The sequence below is a fragment of the Ctenopharyngodon idella genome, chromosome 15, assembly GCF_019924925.1.
Source record: "Ctenopharyngodon idella isolate HZGC_01 chromosome 15, HZGC01, whole genome shotgun sequence".
Classification (NCBI taxonomy): domain Eukaryota; kingdom Metazoa; phylum Chordata; class Actinopteri; order Cypriniformes; family Xenocyprididae; genus Ctenopharyngodon; species Ctenopharyngodon idella.
The window spans coordinates 33,899,040-33,919,280 of NC_067234.1; the positions used below are offsets into that span (position 1 = coordinate 33,899,040).

The 20,241-nt window shown below is 39.4% G+C and overlaps 3 protein-coding genes across 25 annotated transcripts in view; all 3 read left to right on the forward strand.

Moving 5' to 3' along the window:
- Positions 1 to 20,241, forward strand: part of LOC127495725 (gastrula zinc finger protein XlCGF7.1-like) — a 119,306-nt gene that overhangs the window by 37,178 nt on the left and 61,887 nt on the right. For 4 of the 12 annotated variants that reach the window (XM_051862866.1, XM_051862864.1, XM_051862863.1 and 1 more), the window contains exon 2: positions 6,540 to 6,670. The exons of 4 other annotated variants lie outside the window; for them this stretch is intronic. The gene's annotated coding sequence lies outside the window, so the exon portion shown is untranslated. Of the gene's footprint in view, positions 1 to 2,159; positions 2,283 to 5,986; positions 6,123 to 6,539; positions 6,671 to 20,241 lie in introns of those variants that run through there. 4 more of the 12 variants (XM_051862871.1, XM_051862874.1, XM_051862862.1 and 1 more) reach the window with 3 other exon arrangements.
- Positions 3,007 to 3,736, forward strand: LOC127495771 (gastrula zinc finger protein XlCGF7.1-like; the record flags this gene model as incomplete). The annotated part of the gene is made up of 1 exon (XM_051863032.1): positions 3,007 to 3,736. A coding segment is annotated over one exon (669 nt), but the record flags the coding sequence as incomplete, so codon positions are not given.
- LOC127495710 (NACHT, LRR and PYD domains-containing protein 12-like) overlaps positions 14,531 to 20,241 on the forward strand; it is a 42,478-nt gene continuing 36,767 nt past the window's right edge. For 10 of the 12 annotated variants that reach the window (XM_051862698.1, XM_051862699.1, XM_051862708.1 and 7 more), the window contains exons 1-3: positions 14,531 to 15,147; positions 15,334 to 15,447; positions 15,735 to 15,851. In XM_051862698.1, the coding sequence (XP_051718658.1) occupies positions 15,380 to 15,447; positions 15,735 to 15,851 (185 nt within the window). In that variant the 5' untranslated portion in view covers positions 14,531 to 15,147; positions 15,334 to 15,379. The remainder of the gene's footprint in view (positions 15,148 to 15,333; positions 15,448 to 15,734; positions 15,852 to 20,241) is intronic. The other 2 variants (XM_051862700.1, XM_051862707.1) reach the window with 1 other exon arrangement.

Below are 20,241 nucleotides of genomic sequence, written 5' to 3' on the forward strand. Positions count from 1 at the left end.
ATGTTATTGTTGTTGTTTTGTAGACACCAGTAATGACTGGACAGACCTGCGGACAGCCAAACAAATCCAATAACCCCTGGTTGGGATACAAGTTTAGGTAGAACCTGCGTTGGGTTGAGAGAGTATATCACTGTTGTTCTCATGAATATGTTGTAAAATGTATGTTTTGTTCATTATATTTAACTGAATATTGTTATTTTTTAAACATATTGTTTTGAATATATTGATGAATTCTTTGAATGATGATATTTTAATGTTTGGTAAAAATAAACTATTCTCTAACTGAAACACCATGCTTGCTTTATCTTGAATATATCTTATATTGTAGGACCAGTAATATTTGCTAAATGCCCCTTAAACATATAATGGTGGCACACTCTGGTCTACACTATCTGTTGCAAAGCAGCTGTTCCAAGAGATAGTTTACAAAATAAACTACTGGCGAGACTACTTGTGGTGAGAGAATATTTGTTCACTTTTCATGTGTGGATGGACTAAGGAATAAGGAATATTTCACTCAAAATTCATAATTATGTAGTTGTCTCTTCCTATAGTCTGTGGGCCAGTATGGATCTTCTTCTGTGGCTATATTATTTTCCTTAGTTCATGAAGTCAAGCAGCAGAAGTTAAGTGACAATGTGCAAATACTACTGACCCATTCTGGGGTGAGCTAAATATGCAAGACTAGTCTTACACGTCACTGTTTGGCGTTCATCCTTTGCTAGGCCGCTTAAGAAAATTGGGGGCATAAATTCAGAATACAAACACTTCTCAAAAAACCACTACAGCACTGTATACATCTAATCTGGTGTCATCATCTTCACTCTGGGACAGAGGATTGAAATGTGTCCTTGCTTTTTTCCTCGCCATTTCATTTACACTTTTTTCCTTTGTTACCTCCCCTACTGAGTCCTAGACGGGTAGAAGGACGTAACAATTAAATGTAAGAATCTACACACAGGATACGACAATGTACTCTTCATCTCGGCTTCATTGCTCAGTGTTTGAATGAATGATTCAATGACTCACTCATAAAGACTCACTCATTTGTTCGACTTGAAGCGTCGCTGCTCAGACCAATCGGTGTAGGACATCAAAGTGCCGCAAGAACAATTAGAGCAGATCGCAGTATTTTGATGTCGTACATCGATCGTTCTGTGCAGCGCCACTTGTTTCATTACTGGATGGACAAAATAACAGAGCCATAATGTTTAACTGAGCTGCTGAAAAGCTTTATCTCATTCAATAGTCGCTGTTTTCACCTCATTCATTATGGTGATGTCTGAGATCTTCTGTAAATTGGCTCATCAAGCTCGTCATTAGTGCCAGATAAACTATAAGATTGTCACTTTATGTGATAATCACCTATTAATGTGTGTTTTAATGTTTTGCCTCTCAGGTTAAAGTACATGACTAAAAATACTATTAAAGGCTGCAGAAACCATACCTGACATCTCTCTTTTCTGACACTGAAATACACAATTTATGTGATTAGAGTCGATCGAAGGACTTTTTCATTACAATGTCTGAAGGGAAATGGCTGTTTTCAGAAGTTTTGATTGTAATATTTTTTATCTTTCCTCAGTATGATGCCTAATAAAGTAGTGTTTATAAGCGCAGCTCTGCCTGTGTTCAGGAGTAACCGCTGTATTTCTGCTTTTCCATAAGCGCCACCTTCTGTCAGAGAGTGAATTTGCATTTTCATTCAGCCAGTCTGCCGTCTTTGTTCAACATTACATATATAATAATTTATTATGCTCATATGTGAGGTTAAACATTTTAAAATAATTTTGGTTCTGTCAAAACTGGTATTATTTGAAATGTAAAGTTGTTTAAATAGTATTTTTATTGTCATTGTACAGTTTAAAACATTACCAGACATTGGCTTTGTTTCAAAACAACTTTGCTACTAAAGCAAAATGTAGAAGTCTGTTCATATTGCATATTACATGGATTTTTGTCATCTTGTTAGATTTCTGATTAGTTTAGAAATTAATTGAATAGTATAGCCTGTGCCCTATAGCAGTTTTATATGCTACTAATATGTAACCATCAAAGTAATTTATATTTGAACTAAATTAAAGGCACCATATATGTTTGCTCTTAAAGTAATCCAGCATCAATTCAGTAACTTCTTTTTGATTTTCCCAGATGTGGTCCTGTGGGCGTCAGTATCACACAGTGATCACAGTTCACACCTGCAGTGAAGCTCCTCCCACAACAATTCACCAATAAATACTGGGAATATTCACATCATCCTACAAGAGAAGGACAAACTCCAGGTGTAGCAGCTGAAATCTGTGTGACTGTTAAAGATGGAGTTTATTAAAGAGGAGATTGAAGACATGAGTGATCCAGAACCATCCAGAATAAAACATGAAGATATTGAGGAACGAATAGGTTGGTGTCCATTCTTGATTCTTCATTGTTGACTGCTTTGGTAGATGTGAAATAATAAGCAGTATATGAATGATAACTGATGCAGACGTTCTTATATAATTATAATCATCATCTTTAATCATAATCTTGTAGGCTATAACAGTTGTCATACACATTTTGATCGTATTAACAAGAGAATGACAGAACTGAATTTAGCACATCAAAGATCTGATACCTGATTCTGTTGCTTTCTGCTATTAAATCAGGTTCACTTGAACTGATGATGATTTTATGTCTATTTTAGATCAGATGGAAGTGAAAGAGCAAAGAAAAGAACTGGAGGAAATTAAGGAGGAACATCATAACTTTAAAACTCAAGAAACAAAAGCCAAAAAGCCGCACACCTGCTCACAGTGTGGAAAGAGTTTCACACTAAAAGGAAACCTTAACATACACATGAGAGTTCACACTGGAGAGAAACCATTTAACTGTGATCAGTGTGGTAAAGATTTTATTTCATCATCACATCTAAAACAACACCTGAAAGTTCATTCAGATGAGAGTTTTTCACGACTGGATCATTGTAAACTGCACCAGAAAACACATGATGAAGTGAAAGATCATGTGTGTTGTGACTGTGGGAAGAGCTTTACTACAGCTGACAATATGAAGCAACATCAAAGAATTCATACTGGAGAAAAACCTTACAAGTGCTCATATTGTGACAAGAGTTTCACTCAGTCTCCACACCTGAAATCACATGAGCGAGTTCATACTGGAGAGAAGCCGTACCACTGTACTCAGTGTGAGAAGAGTTTCAAAGATGCAACAGGTTTAAAATATCATCTGCGCATTCACTCTGGAGAAAAGCTTTTTAACTGTGATCAGTGCGGTAAAGATTTTAATTCATCAGCAAATCTAAAACAACACCTGAAAATTCATTCAGATGAGAGGCCTTATGTGTGTTCTCTCTGTGGAAAGAGTTTTTCACGGCTGACCAGTTTTAAACGGCACCAGAAAACACATGATGAAGTGAGAGATCATGTGTGTTTGAACTGTGAGAAGAGCTTTTCCACAGCTGAGGCTATGAAACTGCATCAAAGAATTCATACTGGAGAAAAACCTTACAAGTGCTCATATTGTGACAAGAGTTTCGCTCAGTCTGGAAACCTGAAATCACATGAGCGAGTTCATACTGGAGAGAAGCCGTACTGCTGTACTCAGTGTGGAGAGAGTTTTAGATATTCAAAAAGCTTTCTGAGGCACATGAAGAAATATCATAAGTTGTCGCAGTGAGCAATATTTCATTTTGATGTCAAATACAGTAAAGTAAATGTTGTGAGATGAACAAAATATGGAGTTGCTACCAAAAGCACAATATCATCTATGCCATTCTTCTTCTAATGTAACGAGTACATCTGGTGTTATAGGAAGTGTATGCCAGGTTAAAGAGATGTGTTTTTAGTCTAGATTTAAACTGACAGAGTATGTCTGCTTCCCGAACAATGCTAGGAAGATTGTTCCAGAGTTTAGGTGCCAAATAGGAGAAGGATCTACCACCTGCGGTTGATTTTGACATTCTAGGTATTGTCAGCTGGCCTGAATTCTGAGATTGCAATAGACGTTAAGCACTATAATGCGTTAAGAGCTCGCTCAGATACTGGGGAGCTAAACCATTTAGTGCTTTGTAAGTAATTAGCAAGATTTTAAAATCTATACAATAGCGAGCCAATGAGGGCGCAGAATACTGGTTCTATCACTGTTTCCAATACCTGGCCCCGCCTTGACGCAATGATTGACAGGGCGTGGTAGGGACATGATTGGCTCGGAATGCATTTTTAAATCCATACAGAATTTTGCTACATTCATTGCGGGACATTTAATGAAAATGCAATCGCAAGTGTCTTAACTGTGAGTGTAAATGCAAAAAATATATGTTTAAATTATATGTTAAAACTAGTGTAGGAAATAGCAAATGTAAATTAAATTATTAAATTTGAATTATCATTTTGCTCCAAACGTTGCTTTATTTTAGAAAAGGTTAGTGGATTGCACATTGCATTGTCATTTTGCATATTACATTTTAAATTGAATATTGCTACAAATATGCTACCATACGTAAGCTCAGGTTCAGGAGGAGCTTTTAGTTCAGGAGGAAGTGTAAAAGGCGGCTGCTGTTTGTTTGCAGCACTCTGTGACTGTGTTTCTACAACTCTGCATAGCTTTAGGGGACACACTGATGACGTGTGATGTCCGTACGGATCAACTACGATTAGTTTAACTCTTAGATGCTTTAAATGTTAAAAGTACAGGCATGTGCAAGGTGTTTGTAAGGGGAAGCAGCGTTGTGCGAGGTAAAGTGGAGAACATGAATATGGAAAATGTGGACAGGGTGTGAAACCTAAATTTTGTAATTGCAGATTAATTATCAAATATTTTATCTGTAATAATTGTTCAAAAAATAAAATCGAATTTTGCTACATGTTGCTTTGCTGGCCGTAAATTTAGTGAATCCATGATAAATCTAAAGCACGCAAACTAAAACTCACAGTTATAACTAAATGCACTGGGTGGCGCTGTGGAGCGTGTGAACAAGTTGATTTTATTTGATCACAGAATGTCGTTGCATGCAGCAAAGTTTTCAATTCAATTCACATTTATTTGTATAGAACTTTTCACAATAATATTGTTTCAAAGCAACTTAACAGAAAATGTATGTGTCTACATTGCAGTTTAGATGGGCATCCCGAGATTAAAAAAAAAAAAGGCAAATGGAAAATAATTAGCATAGTTTGGAATTACATTAATCAAAATGATCTTAAAAAAAAAGTACTTTTATTCAAATGAAGCAACATGCCGTGTACAAACATTATAATACCACCACTAAAATAAATTATTTTAGTTTAATGAAACCCCCTCTTCCGTCTCATTATACTGTTACTGTTTCCTGTCACACTGGAGCAAAAATGCCATAAAAAATTCAAAAACAAAAGCAAACATGTTTTTTTAAATGCCCCAAAAATGTAAGATTTCGGGGGGAAACCTACGGAGCCCCGTACATGACATGCAAAAAAAAAAATTTAATTGTGCGCACGATTCGTTCCCTCAATTTACTAAATCGTGCGCACGTTTAGTAAATCGAGGGAACAAATTAGTAAATCGTGTGCACGATTTAGACTACTATTTTTTTCCTGCATGTCATGTCCGTGGCTCCGTAAACCCACCCCCCCCCCCCCCCCCCCCCCTGTAATTTTTTTCTGTTTTTTTTTTTTTTTAATAATTATATGATGATCAATACAAGCAAGTATAAAAATACAAAGCAAAATACTGTTTCCCGACTATGAGTATGATCACAATATGAAATTGATTTTAACTGTTCCATAAACAATTTATTATTGAGTAACTTTGATTTTAGAGACAAGTCTGTCAACGAAAAGATAGATTTTTGGTAATAATGATAACATTTGAATAACCCAGTTTAGGGGTCTATATTTTGGAAGTCATATGTATAAATATAATGTATTTGCTCCGTATCATTGACGAATGTGATTTACTTAAGAATGTGCGGCCCCTTTAAGAAAAATGACACAATGCGCATTGAGGATGCGCAGAAGAGAGAAACGCGAGAGATGTAACGAGTGCTGAAACTTTCACCATTTGCTGAAAGCGATGCTGTTAAGGATCGTGAATGAAGGATAAATGTGGAATATTTTCTCCGGATGCCGTATATTTCCAGTCTGCAGGTGAGAGATGTTTCTCAGATTACAGTTTAACATTAAACAGCTCCATAGTTTACGTACTAATGTAATGACATCCTGGTTTATTATTAGTTAGAGTGTAATATGGTGGTTAGTTTTTCACAGACTCTCTCTGACTGCTCTGTTGACACCAATAAAATGTGTTTAATGTGCCAGTTTTACTCAGACATTACCATAATGAATGAGGTGAAAACTATGAATGGGGAGAACTATTGAAGACAAAGAAGCTTTTCAGCAGCTCTTTAAACACGACGGCACTGTTCTTTCAGACTTTGGATTAAATATTCAAACAAACTTTGTGTTAAATGCAACTAATATGTAACCGCATCCAAATTCTTTATATTTCTATCATAAAACAGACATGTTCAGTTAATTTAAATTCAGTAACTTTGATTTTTCCAGATGTGGTCCTGTGGGCGTCAGTATCACACAGTGATCACAGTTCACACCTGCAGTGAAGCTCCTCCCACAACAATTCACCAATAAATACTGGGAATATTCACATCATCCTACAAGAGAAGGACAAACTCCAGGTGTAGCAGCTGAAATCTGTGTGACTGTTAAAGATGGAGTTTATTAAAGAGGAGATTGAAGACGTGAGTGATCCAGAACCATCCAGAATAAAACATGAAGAAACTGAGGAAACAAACAGGTTGGTGTCCATTCTTGATTCTTCATTGTTGACTGCTTTGGCAGATGTGAAATAATAAGCAGTTTATGAACAATAACTGATGCAGAAATGCTTATATAATTTTAATCATCTTTTGTATACTTTTAATCATAATCTTGTAGGCTGTAACAGTTGTCAAACACGTTTTCATTATATTAACAAGAGAATGACAGAACTGCACATCAAAGATCTGATACCTGATTTCTGTTTCTTTCTTCTATTAAATCAGGTTCACTTGAACTGATTATGATTTTATGTCTATTTTAGATCAGATGGAAGTGAAAGAGCAAAGAAAAGAACTGGAGGAAATTAAGGAGGAACATCATAACTTTAAAACTCAAGGAACAAAAGCCAAAAAGCTGCACACCTGCTCACAGTGTGGAAAGAGTTTCAGACAAAAAGGAGACCTTAAGAGACACATGAGAGTTCACACTGGAGAGAAACCGTATACATGCACTCAGTGTGGAAAGAGTTTTTCTCTAGCATCAAGTCTGAATAAACATCTGCATGTTCACTCTGGAGAAAAACGATTTAACTGTGATCAGTGTGGTAAAGATTTTATTTCTTCATCAGATCTTAAACGGCACCTGAAAGTTCATTCAGATGAGAGGCCTTATGTGTGTTCTCTCTGTGGAAAGAGTTTTTCATGGCTGTACAGTTTTAAACATCACCAGAAAACACATGATGGAGTGAGAGATCATGTGTGTTGTGACTGTGGGAAGAGCTTTATGACAACCGAGTCTCTGAAACGGCACCAAAGAATTCATACTGGAGAAAGACCTTACAAGTGCTCATATTGTGACAAGAGTTTCACTCAGTCTACACACCTGAAATCACATGAGCAAGTTCACACTGGAGAGAGGTTGTACTGTACTCCATGTGAGAAGAGTTTTAGACATTCAATAAGCTTTCTCAGGCACATGAAGACATATCATTTGTTGTCGCAGTGAGAAACATTTCATTTTCATGTCAAATACAGTAAAGTAAATGTTGTGAGATGAACAAAATATGGAGTTGTTCCCAAAAGCACAATATCATCCAAGTTGCGTCCAAAACGACGCACTATACACTATGTACTCATCCATGTAGTGCGTGAATTGTATAAGGTTATTTTGTCATTTAACATCGGAGTCTGACAAGCCCCTCCCCCTCCGCTACGTAATTAAAGGTGTGACAATTGAGTGCATGAAGTGTCCAACATTCCACACTTCGTTTTTTCCGTTAATTTAGTGCATCATCCGGGTATTTAAAGTGTACTTTTTGTTTTCAGAATTATTCTGATCAAGAAACTGAAAGAGTGGTGTTTGAAGCTTCAGGAAAAAAAATCTTACAGAATAAATAATTATTTGTTTCTTTTCTACTGGTTAGTTTTCAGTATCTGTCAGGATGGCTTGTGTCTGAGCAGGACTTTCTAGAATTAGATATATTGATGTCATTTACTTATTTACTAAGTGTACTATATTGTGTTCTGATAGTACATGCAATTATGGGAAACAAACAGGGAAAATATGTCTTGAAAACATGTTTAACTGTGATTGTTTAATGTAAAAACTTCAGCATCAATTCTGAAAAACACCTGAAAGTTCACGCAGATGTCTAATATGTGTTTGTGGAAAGAGTTTCACTTCACTTTTACCTGTTTGATTTGTTCATTTTTATGCCAGTCAAAAATGGGCTATTAACAGACCATATCAAATTATGTTTTAATATTACTTCACAAAGGAATACACTCTTAGAAAAATATTGATAAATGCATTTTTGAGAATGAATGATAGTTTCCTCTAAAATAATGTACTGTTAAAATACTGTTACTGTTATCTGACATACTGGGGCAGAAATGACATAAAAAGTCAAGATATAAGGGCAAAGATTTCCCTGTAATGATTTTTTCCACTTTTTTATATTTGTGTGATGTAGGAACAATACAAGCAAGAATCATGCAATCTGGCAACATACACTGCCCTGACAAACAAACAAAAAAAGAAGTCGCTGTTTGGGTTTAAATAGGCAAATACTTAAGAGTCTATGATTGGATCATTATTGCAGTGATTATGATGTTTCTAGCATGTTATTTGTTTGGCAACAGTTCTTTTATCCCTAATTGATGGAGTGTGTAGATTTTCATTTCTTAAACAACCATGCAGGAAGACACATTATGGCCATATTCCAGGATCCATCAGGCTCAAATTGTGAAAGAATGGTTGGGAGGGAGCATGAAGAACCATTTCCACATTTGAATTGGCACCTCTGAGTCCAGACCTTAAATCCCAAAGACTTCCTGGTGCTGGAGGAGACTTTACAGAGTGCTGGACTCTTGCATTGTCAATACAAGTTCTTGACCAAAAATTTATTCACCTCTTGGTGGAAATAAATATTGTGATGTTATTTTCATCAAGAGATGCATACATTTTTGGTCAAGATCTTGTATGAGTGTGAAAATTATTCTTCATGTTCCCTCACATTCCAATTCACAAAAAAATCTGATGGAAAATGAGTCGGCACTGAGTTCATTATTAAAAGTAGGACAAAAATAATGTTTTCGGAGATTAAAACATACATGTTTTATTTTGGTGTAAATTAATCACTGAACACTAAACTTCTAATAATGTAAGCCACAGGGAGACCACAGACGGTTGTCATACACTGTACTGTATTAATAGAAAGCCAGTTAATATAAAGATTTTTAACACAGTATTTTTCCAAAATGAAGTTTTAAGTCTTGTGACCCTATGCACTTACTAGTCTCTTTCTAGCGCAGTGGTTCTCACCTTTTTTTACTCTAAGGCCCCCTCCTTTCCGAATCAATGCTACAAATTAAAACATACTTTGCAGAAAATGTCACTGCAGACATTCTTTACAACTTAAAAGTACTTATTCTGCTCAGATATATAGTAAGTTAAATGAGCACAAGTCAAGCTGCCATACCAAACAAGACCACAGGGAGATGCCAAATGACTGCATATAGCTACTATATGGATATATTCAGAATTATTAAACACACCAAAATACAAATGAAAAATAAAAACATTCTGAATGCGTGGATGTCATCAGTGAACAGTTCCTCTGTCAGAACAAGCAATCGTGTCTATGTTTGGAGCATCTGATGCCCATGTCTACAGAAATACCTCACAAACTCCTCCAAAACATGCTTCCTCAGCGAGCATCCGTTACAGTAGTACATTAATTTTGACAACTACTCATATATATTGAACTGTGTTCATACAGAAATACAATGTTAGAGCATCTAGTGAGCCGAAAGTGCACATCGATACTAACAACGGACTTACACGTGCCTAACGTATGACTCCTGTATGTCACTGTAATTGTCTTTACCTTCATTACAATCATCATTCATCAAAACTTTATTAGAAACAATGGTTTTCACAACCACAAATGCTTACAGTAAAAAAAAAAAATAATAGTTTGGTTTCAACCTTGCTTTCATGTTTACCATGAATTTTTCAACATCTCTCTGCCAATTACTTTCAGTCTTGTACAGAAACATATAGGAGCTCATGAAAGAAGAGCTTTAGGTTTTGAATAACTGTGTGTGTATGATATATCCAAAAATAGAATATTATGGCAAAGGCCAAAGACAAATGTTTGCTTTTGAGATATTTGTGATATTTTGAATGCAGTGCTTCATTTTACAAGAGATGTAGCTGCCGTCAGAGGCAACTCTCATATATTTCAGTTCATAATATACACTTTACAGTTAAAAGGTCAATAGTTAAAATGTACAGAATAATCATTAGAATAAATAAGTAATATATTTTTTGTTAATACACGTCAATTCATGTCATATTATTCAGCTAAAACCATAGTAAAAGGGGGGATATTTTTTCCGGTGCACTACAAGTAGAAGAGCCATGCGAGGTACTGCACTCGTAACATGTCTGTAAGAGTTATGCCTGTAAGAAGTGCCAAGAAGTTATATTGTCTTTTTGTTTATGAGGAAGAAACTGTAACCCTCCAAGTTTATTCCTCTTGAGTTAGAGAGGCCAATGAGGTATGTGTTTTTTCGTGTTAATTGCTTTGCCGTATGTGAACATGTGCAAGTTATGTGACCGTGTGTTAATGTATAATTAGCCAATTATGTGTATTTTCTCACGTGTTGAATGTGCACTTTATTTATTCATTTTGTATGTATTTTTCGTTTATTATTATGTGTAAAACACCACTTTTAGAGGGTTAATTTAAGTTGTACGTATTTCCTTTCGTAGTTCTGACTGCATTGTCGGGGCATAAAAAGGGCTGCAAGACTAGAATGTACAAGACATGTTGAAGACTCGTGTCCGAATAAATGTCTGTTAAAACCAAGAACGACCTGAGCCTTTGATTCAACTCGAGGGGAGTAACAAAAGATTTGAGGCATTTTGAATTTTGTGTGTGAAATTCTTGGATTTGTGTGTAAGGTTTTGAAAAAAACTGTAATACTACTGCTAACAGACCTTATCCACATCAGTGCCATCTTTGATATTTAAGGGGAATGAAAGCGAGGCCATCTCTTCATCTTGTGCTGTTTTTTAATGTGTTTTTGGATTAATTCACTGCTAAATATCTTTACAAGAAATTTCATAGACAAAAAAACTCAAGACAACATGAGCTATGGAAAATTATAAGTGATCTAGGAGATTTGGTAAACATGGTAAGTCTATCCCTCACAGTCTCACTGCTCTGAATAAGGTCTATACACAACTACTATCTTGAGAAGTGTTTCTCTCTTTAGCAGATTCTGGACTGCCCCATTATACTCCACTCTAGCTGTGTGAAATCACCCCCTATATAACCTCATTCACTATTCCACATTACTCCACTAATATAGTTCACTTGAGAGAGTGAAGGAAAACAAGTGAGCGAACTCAGGCGCGAGATAACTAAAAATTAATTTAAATATATGGATATAATTCATTAATTTAATTATTACAGTTTTTTTTTCAACTGCTTATACACACAAAATCCTTACTTGTCACACAATTTCTGAAACCTGACACTCAAACACCAGAACCACACACCAAATCTGCAAAACCATACACTAATCCTTGGCCTTTGACTAATTTTTCAATTTCATAAAACACTTTTTGTAAAACACAACACACAACACACAAAGATCTAACAGGAAGTATCTTGATTTCCTTTTTCAAACAGAACCAGTCAAAATGCCACACTAATTCATCAGTACCTCACACTAACTCCTCACATGCGCAAACACTCATTGCTTTACTTAACACCATCCAATCATGGCTTTAGAATAGGCCTATAAATAGGCCAAAGGTCAAGTTATAGGTTTTGAACAACTTTTCTGTTGTCTGCTTGCTTCCATATTCATTATTTCTAAACCCTATTGAGGATTTTTTTCTCCACATGGTGCTGGAAAGTGCATGATCGTTGTCCCTATGTCAACATAACATTTCTTCAGGCAATGGAGGAGGCATGTGGAGACACTGATGCTGCCTCCATCCAAGGTTGGATACGCAAGAGGATATGACAATGTACTCTTCAATCTTGGGCTTTATTGCTCAATGTTTGAATGAATGATTCAATGACTCACTCATAAAGACTTAAGGTTTGTTCGACTTGAAGCGTCGCTGCTCAGACCAATCGGTGTATGACATCAAAGTGCAAGAACAATTAGAGCGGATCGCAGTATTTTGATGTTGTACATCGATCGGTCTGTGCAGCACTGCTTGTTTCATTACTGGATGAATCACCATTTTGAATGAATCTCTTGAATGATCATTTACAGTTTTTTTTTTTCAATTGTTTACACACAATTTTTTCAAAACCGGGTTCTTTTTTTTTCAAAATATAATCACAATTATCCAAACACCATACTCAATTTGCATAATTCCTAGATTGTTTGCAAAATGACACACTTCAGTCAAAACATATACACATTTGTGAAAATGCTATTAGTTTTCATTTAACCAACACAGTCCTCAATGATCAGACACTATTGCAGCCGGTTTCACACTGCTGTGATAAATAAAAAACACATTTGTAAAAAACTAATTTTAGGAAATAGCATGTGCTAGATTTTTGGCCAGACATTGTTATGTAAGGGATAATTTAGATGAAAAAAAAAAAAAAATAGTGACAAACCCACAACATTCTTCATGATTAGTTTGAGATATAGGGAGAATGTACACAAATAGGCCTACTATAAACTTACCAAGCACTGCACAACACTGATGCTGCAGAAGCAGCAAAAGATGAGCAATTTTGTCTCTAAAATGTTTTCACTATAAACTGCTTTAATTTGGAGGGAGAGATACAGGGGGAGTGGCTTTATTGCATCAGATAGCTACGTGTCACTTTACTCACAGCTGATTGCTCGAGTTTGGGTTTGTGATCTCTAACTCAGAATAAAAACTGCTCCGGAGCAGGTTAACCGTGTAGCGTAAGTTACCATAGAAATGAAACCCACTAAAAACCAATCCACCTTCATAAACCTGAAAAAACAGAATTTACTCAAACTAATCTTGAACTTACCTGGGTAGAAACTGAAACCGGCTTTATGCAACAGGCCACAGGTAATTTGTTTGGTGTTATAATAGAAATTTAGGAGCTGTTCCTGTTTGAGCAAGGAGACATTTATATAAACTGCTTTATGCTGCTCATGCTTGGAATTGTTTGTGTGTCTCTAGGTCACCTTCACGTGATTTGAATGCGGGGCATAAGGCAGACATATGTATTTGTTTTATTGAGGTAATGGGTTTATGCAAAGACAACAGTAGGTTACTTTGGGTGGGAAGAAAGTGGTTTTATCTTGTTGTTGCATTTCAGAAGTCCTTGTGTGTTGATGGTGATTGGCCTGGCGACGCAGTCTTCAGAGTGTTGAATGAGTTGAGAGCGAATTAAGTAACAACAAGTACTATTTAGTTTTTTTAAATTTATTTATATGTATGAAGGTGGTTGTTTTCATGAAGGTTTGTTTTGTAGGTTTCTTTTTAAAGAAGAACCATCTGGTTGTTTTATTCTTCTCTTTCTTAAATCCGGTTAATTTAAAGGTATTTGATTAGATTAAATAATTGATTCATGCAAATGTGTATTCCAGTTATTAATGAAAGGTTTTTATTTGGCAGGACTAGCACAACTATTGTTACTATTTATTTTACTTTTATTTTCTGGTGAATTACCCCAATTTTCCTTTGGATGTTGTGTATTCATTGTATATTTTTGACTGACATTGTTTTCTTTTTTCTTAGTTTTTCATTTTACTTCCGTGGCAGCTGCAGGGTCTCCTCCAAGGGTGTGACTGGCACTGGTGAGGTGGTAGGGATTCTTCTGCGGTTCCTGGTGATTTGTTTATCCTTTTGAGTGCTGTGGATTTTGTGCTGTATTTGGAGTGTGAATTGCAGGCCATATTTTTCTACACAAGTATGGTTGTGCCCTGTTGGAGCCCTGTGGTTTGTCATAAATTTGTTTTGTTTCTCCTTTTCCTTGCTGAATGATATCTGTACTAGTGTTTTAAACATTTAATTGCTTTTACACAAAATTTGGTATTTATGAATGTGAATAAAACCGTTTGTACAAGCAATACAATTTCACTACAGTCTGTGGCCAGTTATTAGCCCACTTATGGTGGGTTACACTGGGAAAATATTAGCCTACTGTATATCTAAATACAGTCCTAAATGACCGCGAAAAACGACCACACACCTCCTCACGCATGACAGACACATCATGAAGATGAAAGCTCACGGTAGGTTAACTTTTCATTTTTTCACTTTATATGTTTTATTCTGATCTCGAGCGCGTCACGTGACCTCATCGTCGCTCGAGTCACAAACAGAAAGAAAAAGTAAACGTGTAGAGTTGTTTCGCCATCAGAATCGATGCTTCAACAGGAATATCAGTGTTATTATAGGAACCTTTGTAAAAGCTAAGTCATGAATTTACGTTTAGATACTTGATAGAAAAGGTGGAGGAGTTTTTTTTTTTTTTTTTTTTTTTTTTAAATCTATATATAATTAAATGTTGATCAAGGTGAGTGCTCAGATCAGAGACTTACAGGTGACTTCCGTATTCTCTGAAGAACGTGAATAGTTAATTGAAATGCGTTTTATATTTTTCATTTTGAAGTAGAATTATATTATTTCGTGTTGTCTGTGGTTTATTTTAGCATTTGTGTTAACATACGATAACATTGTGTATTTGAGTGAACGCCACGTCTCTTGATCCTGTCTGAGGAAAAGCGCATGGCAGCTGAATTATTGTGTTTGTACAAGATCTTCCATCCAGAGTCAGTGTTGGAGATCAGATTCTGTTTCAACTGTTCAGATTCATCATAGATGACACACAAACATCCAGAGATGAAGATTTTTCTCTAGGATGCAGGTACTTTGAATAAATACTAGATTAATTCACCTTTAATGATTGTTAAATGTCTGAAGATGGCAAGATATTTTGTTAGGATGCAAAAAGAAGTTTGATTGTATGATGCAAAAAGATATGTTTGAATGCTTGTAAGACCTTATCTTAACGTTATTATAGTCCTAAAGGATCAAATCTGTTCTGTTATAGTTCAGTTTATGGGAAGAGATCAGAACCAGAGTCCAGCTGTGTGTCTATGAGGAGTGACGAGTCTATGGATCATCCATTTAATTTTAAGAGTGGAGATACACAGACTGATCTGAGGTATAACATTTCTATAAAAATAAGATTATAGTATGGGGGAAAAAAACTAAATAACTATAAACAATGTACGAGAATTTATTATCAGAATATTAATTTATATATTTTATATTTAAAGTATAGTGTTGCTCACACAGAGACGCACATCTATGAGAGTGCCTAGTTAAATGTACAGTTTTTGTATCAGCTGTGTAAATGAAAAACCTTAAAGTTTTCCTATGGATAAAAGAATTTAAGTGGTTTTTAATACAGTAATTTAAATCATTCATTTTAATCTCTCTTTGTTGTAGGTCATTTCATCAGAAGAGATCAGAACCAGAGTCCAGCTGTGTGTCTATGAGGAGTGACAGGTCTATGGATCATCCATTACATTTTAAGAGTGGAGATACACAGACTGATCTTCTCAGGTATAACATTTATATATAAAAATAAGATTCTAGTATGGGGAAAAAAACTAAATAACTATAAACAATGTACGAGAATTTATTATCAGAATAATAATTTATATATTTTATATTTAAAGTATAGTGTTGCTCACACAGAGATGCACATCTATGAGAGTGCTTAGTTAAATGTAGTTCCCTTTCGAGGGAACTCGCGCTGCGTCGCCATGGCAACGCTTTGGGGATCCCCTTCAGCGTAAGCGCTCCTGAAGACGTGTACAACTAGTCCAATCGTGATTGGTGCAACGTCATCCCATGACATATGCCGGCGGAACGCGGAAGCTATAAAAGAGCTGTCAAACACAGCTGTTTCAGCTTTCTGATCTTCAGCAAGCGTTCTGTGTCTCTGTCCGTCATATTTGGTGTTGTTTGTCCTGTAGGCTACATATTACTTGAAAGCAGTGAAAGCAGTGATCAAAACTTTAGACCGTGCATTCCTCCCTGCCAGCGCTTTATAACGCAGGGAGATGCACATGAGTTTTGTGTTTACTGCATGGGAGTGGAGCATGCACGATCAGCCTTTGAGAAGGCTGACTGCCCAGCGTGTGAAGCATTCCCTGTTAAAACGCTCCGCTCCCGACTGGCCTTATTTTCTGACAGTGGCCAGTTTGGCGTTCCTCGCGGCTCAGGTCCCGCGGCTGCTGAGGCAGCTTGCCGCCTGCAGTCGCGGGGTTCGCAGATGGACCTGGCGGCGGGGGTTGAGACGGCTGTGGCCCTTTCTCAACCCTCAACCGCTGGGCCCAGTGCTCAATACCGGGATCCGGAAGCCCGCTCCGCGGCTTCTTCCGCCCCGTGCGAACCTTTAATGTTGAGTCCATCTGCTTCTGAGGAGGTGGATGTTCTCAGCATTGACTGTGAGATGAGTGATTTGAGTGACTCGCCAGCCCAATCACCACAGTATGAGGAGCTTGTGGAGGTTGTTTCTCGGGCCGTGGCGAAATTAAACATCGATTGGCCAGCCGAGAGACAGGAGGAGCGTAGTAAAAGCAAGCTTGATGAACGTTTCCTCCAGTCAGCACAACGACCTCCACGTCGGGGTTTGCCGTTCTTCCAGGATCTCCACACCGAGGTGGCGAGATCCTGGAATAAGCCATATTCATCGAGGCTTTCGAGCCCCACCGTCCATCTTTATTCATCTCTGGTGGGGCTCAAACAGAATGGTTATGGGACGATGCCCAGGGTGGAGGAAACCCTGGCGGCGTATTTGTCTCCTGACGCTGCGTCGTCCCTCAAAGCCCCGACACTGCCCACCAAACCATGCCGAACTACATCATCATTGGTGGGCAAGGCGTATATGGCAGCAGGTCAGGCCGGTGCCTGTTTACATACGATGGCACTTTTACAAGCTTATCAGGCCGACCTGCTGAGGAAAATGGATGAGGCGGAAGAGGTGCGGCCCGACGATATTAAAGAGCTCCGTCGGGCCACTGATTTATCTCTCCGTGCCACAAAGGAGACAGCTCGTGCCATCGGCCGCTCCATGGCAGCTTCAGTGGCAATGGAGAGGCACCTCTGGCTGAACCTCTCGGGCATTAAGGAGAGGGATAGAACTTTCCTCCTTGATGCCCCGCTGTCGCCATCTGGTCTCTTCGGTGACGCCGTTTCTACGGTCGTCGAGAGATTTCAGGAGTCAAAAAAACAGGCGGCAGCATTTCAGAGGTTCATCCCGCTAAAATCCCAGATCCCAAATCCCAGGGGGCTGCACCCAAAGAGCAGCCCCGCCCATATACGCCAAGCTCCTCATACCGGCAGGCACAGAAGGAGAGTGTTGCCTCTCGAGCGCCCCCTGCAAAACCTAAGGCGCAGAAGCAACACTCTCAACCGAAGCCCCAAAGAGAGAAGACGGATCTGAGGAACGTCATTCTCTCTAGACGGGCTTCGGGAAAGAGGTCCTGACGATTTTGTCAGGCTTCTGAGGGCGCCCCCTCCAGGGTGGGAGCTTATTACAGCCGCTCCCCCGTGGAGCCCTCAGGAAATCGATTTGTTAACCCCGCCGCCTTCGGCGCTTTGGGGCACAACGATTTCCAACGAACCCATAACTCAGTGTTCGCACAATCTTGTGACGTTGAGGGGTTCGCTCTCAATAGAGAGGCCTGTAGAAAATATAAAACGGTTGAACCCTGCCGCAGACCTGCTCCATCGAGTATGGCTGGGGCCAGCCCAGAGAGGCTGGTACCCTTAGTGAATTTCCTTCCAGCATGGGAAAAATTAGCCAATGTGTCAAGCTGGGTCACTCGCACCATTCGCAAGGGCTACAGACTTCAGTTTGGGTCTCGCCCACCCAGGTTCAACAGAGTTTTGAACATGGTAGTAAGCCCCAGGCTGACACAGGTGATAGAGGAGGTGGTTCAGTCTCTACTGGCAAAGGGGGCCATAGATATCGTTCCCCCCCCCAGAGAGAAACACCGGGTTCTACAGCCGGTATTTTATAGTTCCCAAGAAAGATGGAGGATTACGTCCTATTATAGATCTGCGTCAGCTCAACCGCTCTCTGAGGAGATTTCGGTTCAAGATGCTGACGTTGCCTCTCATCGTGAGTCAAATCAGGTCCGAGGACTGGTTTGTCACGATAGACTTAAAGGATGCGTATTTCCACATTTCCATCCTTCCGGAACACAGGAAGTTCCTGAGGTTCGCTTTTGGGGGCGTAGCGTACCAATATCGGGTCCTTCCGTTTGGCCTAGCTCTTTCTCCTCGCACGTTCACAAAGTGCATGGATGCTGCTCTAGCACCCCTCAGACTTCAGGGAATTCGAGGACTCAACTATATAGACGACTGGCTTGTGTTAGCTCAGTCTCAAGAATTGGCGGCACAACATCGAGATGTTGTGCTCGACCACATGAAACATCTGGGGCTGAGACTGAATGCGAAGAAGAGCATGCTAACTCCCGTCCAGAGGATGGGGTATCTAGGAGTAATATGGGACTCGGTTACGATGCGGGCACGGTTGTCTCCCGCACGTATCGAGTCGGTTCTGGCCATGGTGTCCAGAATCAAGCTAGGCCAACTCATCTCTGTAAAACAGTTTCAGAGACTGTTAGGGCTCATGGCAGCAGCGTCCAACGTGATACCTTTTGGCCTGCTGTACATGAGACCCCTACAGTGGTGGCTCAGGACCAGGGGGTTTTCCCTGAGGGGCAACCCATTCCGTGTGATCAAGGTAACGCCCAGATGCCTTCGTTCCTTGGTCATATGGAAGAAACACTGGTTCCTGTCCCAGGGCCCTGTTTTGGGGGCGTCCTGTCATCGCAAGATAATTTCGACAGATGCATCCAACATGGGGTGGGGGGCGGTCATGGAAGGCCGCTCTACCCAAGGTCTGTGGAGCGGAAAGCATCTTTCATGGCATATAAATTGCCGGGAGATGTTAGCCGTTTGGCTAGCCTTGCGGCATTTTCTCCCAGACCTCAGAGGCAACCATGTCCTAGTCAGAACAGACAATACGGCAGTGGTTGCCTATATAAATCACCAGGGGGGTCTGAGGTCGCGCCCCTTGTGCAAGCTGGCTCATCAGATCCTCCTTTGGTCTCAGGGAAAATTGCTCTCTCTGAGGGCAATGTATATCCCGGGACATCTGAATGTGGGGGCAGACGTCCTGTCGAGGCAGGGGCTGAGGCCCGGGGAGTGGAGACTGCACCCCGAGACGGTGCAGCTCATTTGGAGAAAGTTTGGACGGGCGCAAATGGATCTCTTTGCAAACCAAGAGAACTCGCACTGTCCTCTGTGGTTCTCCCTTGCTCATCCAGCCCCTCTGGGGCTGGACGCTATGGTACAGCCGTGGCTGAGGCCGCGGCTGTACGCATTTCCCCCGATCGCTCTGCTCCCGGGAATTCTAGAAAGAGTTCGGCAGGATGGGGTCAGTTTGTTGTTGGTAGCCCCATGTTGGCCGGCCCGAGTGTGGTTCTCGGACATAATAGCTCTCCTCGACGGTCTCCCGTGGGAGATTCCGCTCAGGAGAGATCTCCTGACTCAGGCCAAGGGCTCAATATTTCACCCCCGGCCGGAGATGTGGAAACTCTGGGTCTGGCCCCTGAGGGGGACCAGCTCATAAAGGAGGGCCTCTCTGCTGAGGTGGTAGATACCATACTTAACTCTAGAGCTCCCTCCACGAGGAAACTGTATACTCTTAAGTGGAGAGTATTTTCTATATGGTGTAGGAGGAGTCAACTCGACCCAGTTAACTGCCCGGTGGCTTCAGTGCTGGAATTCCTCCAGGACCGCTTTTCGGCTGGTCTTACACCATCTACTTTGAAGGTGTATGTGGCAGCTATATCTGCCTTCCACACACCTTTAGACGGTGCATCCCTAGGGAGACACCATCTAATAACTCGTTTCCTCTGTGGAGCTTTGAGGA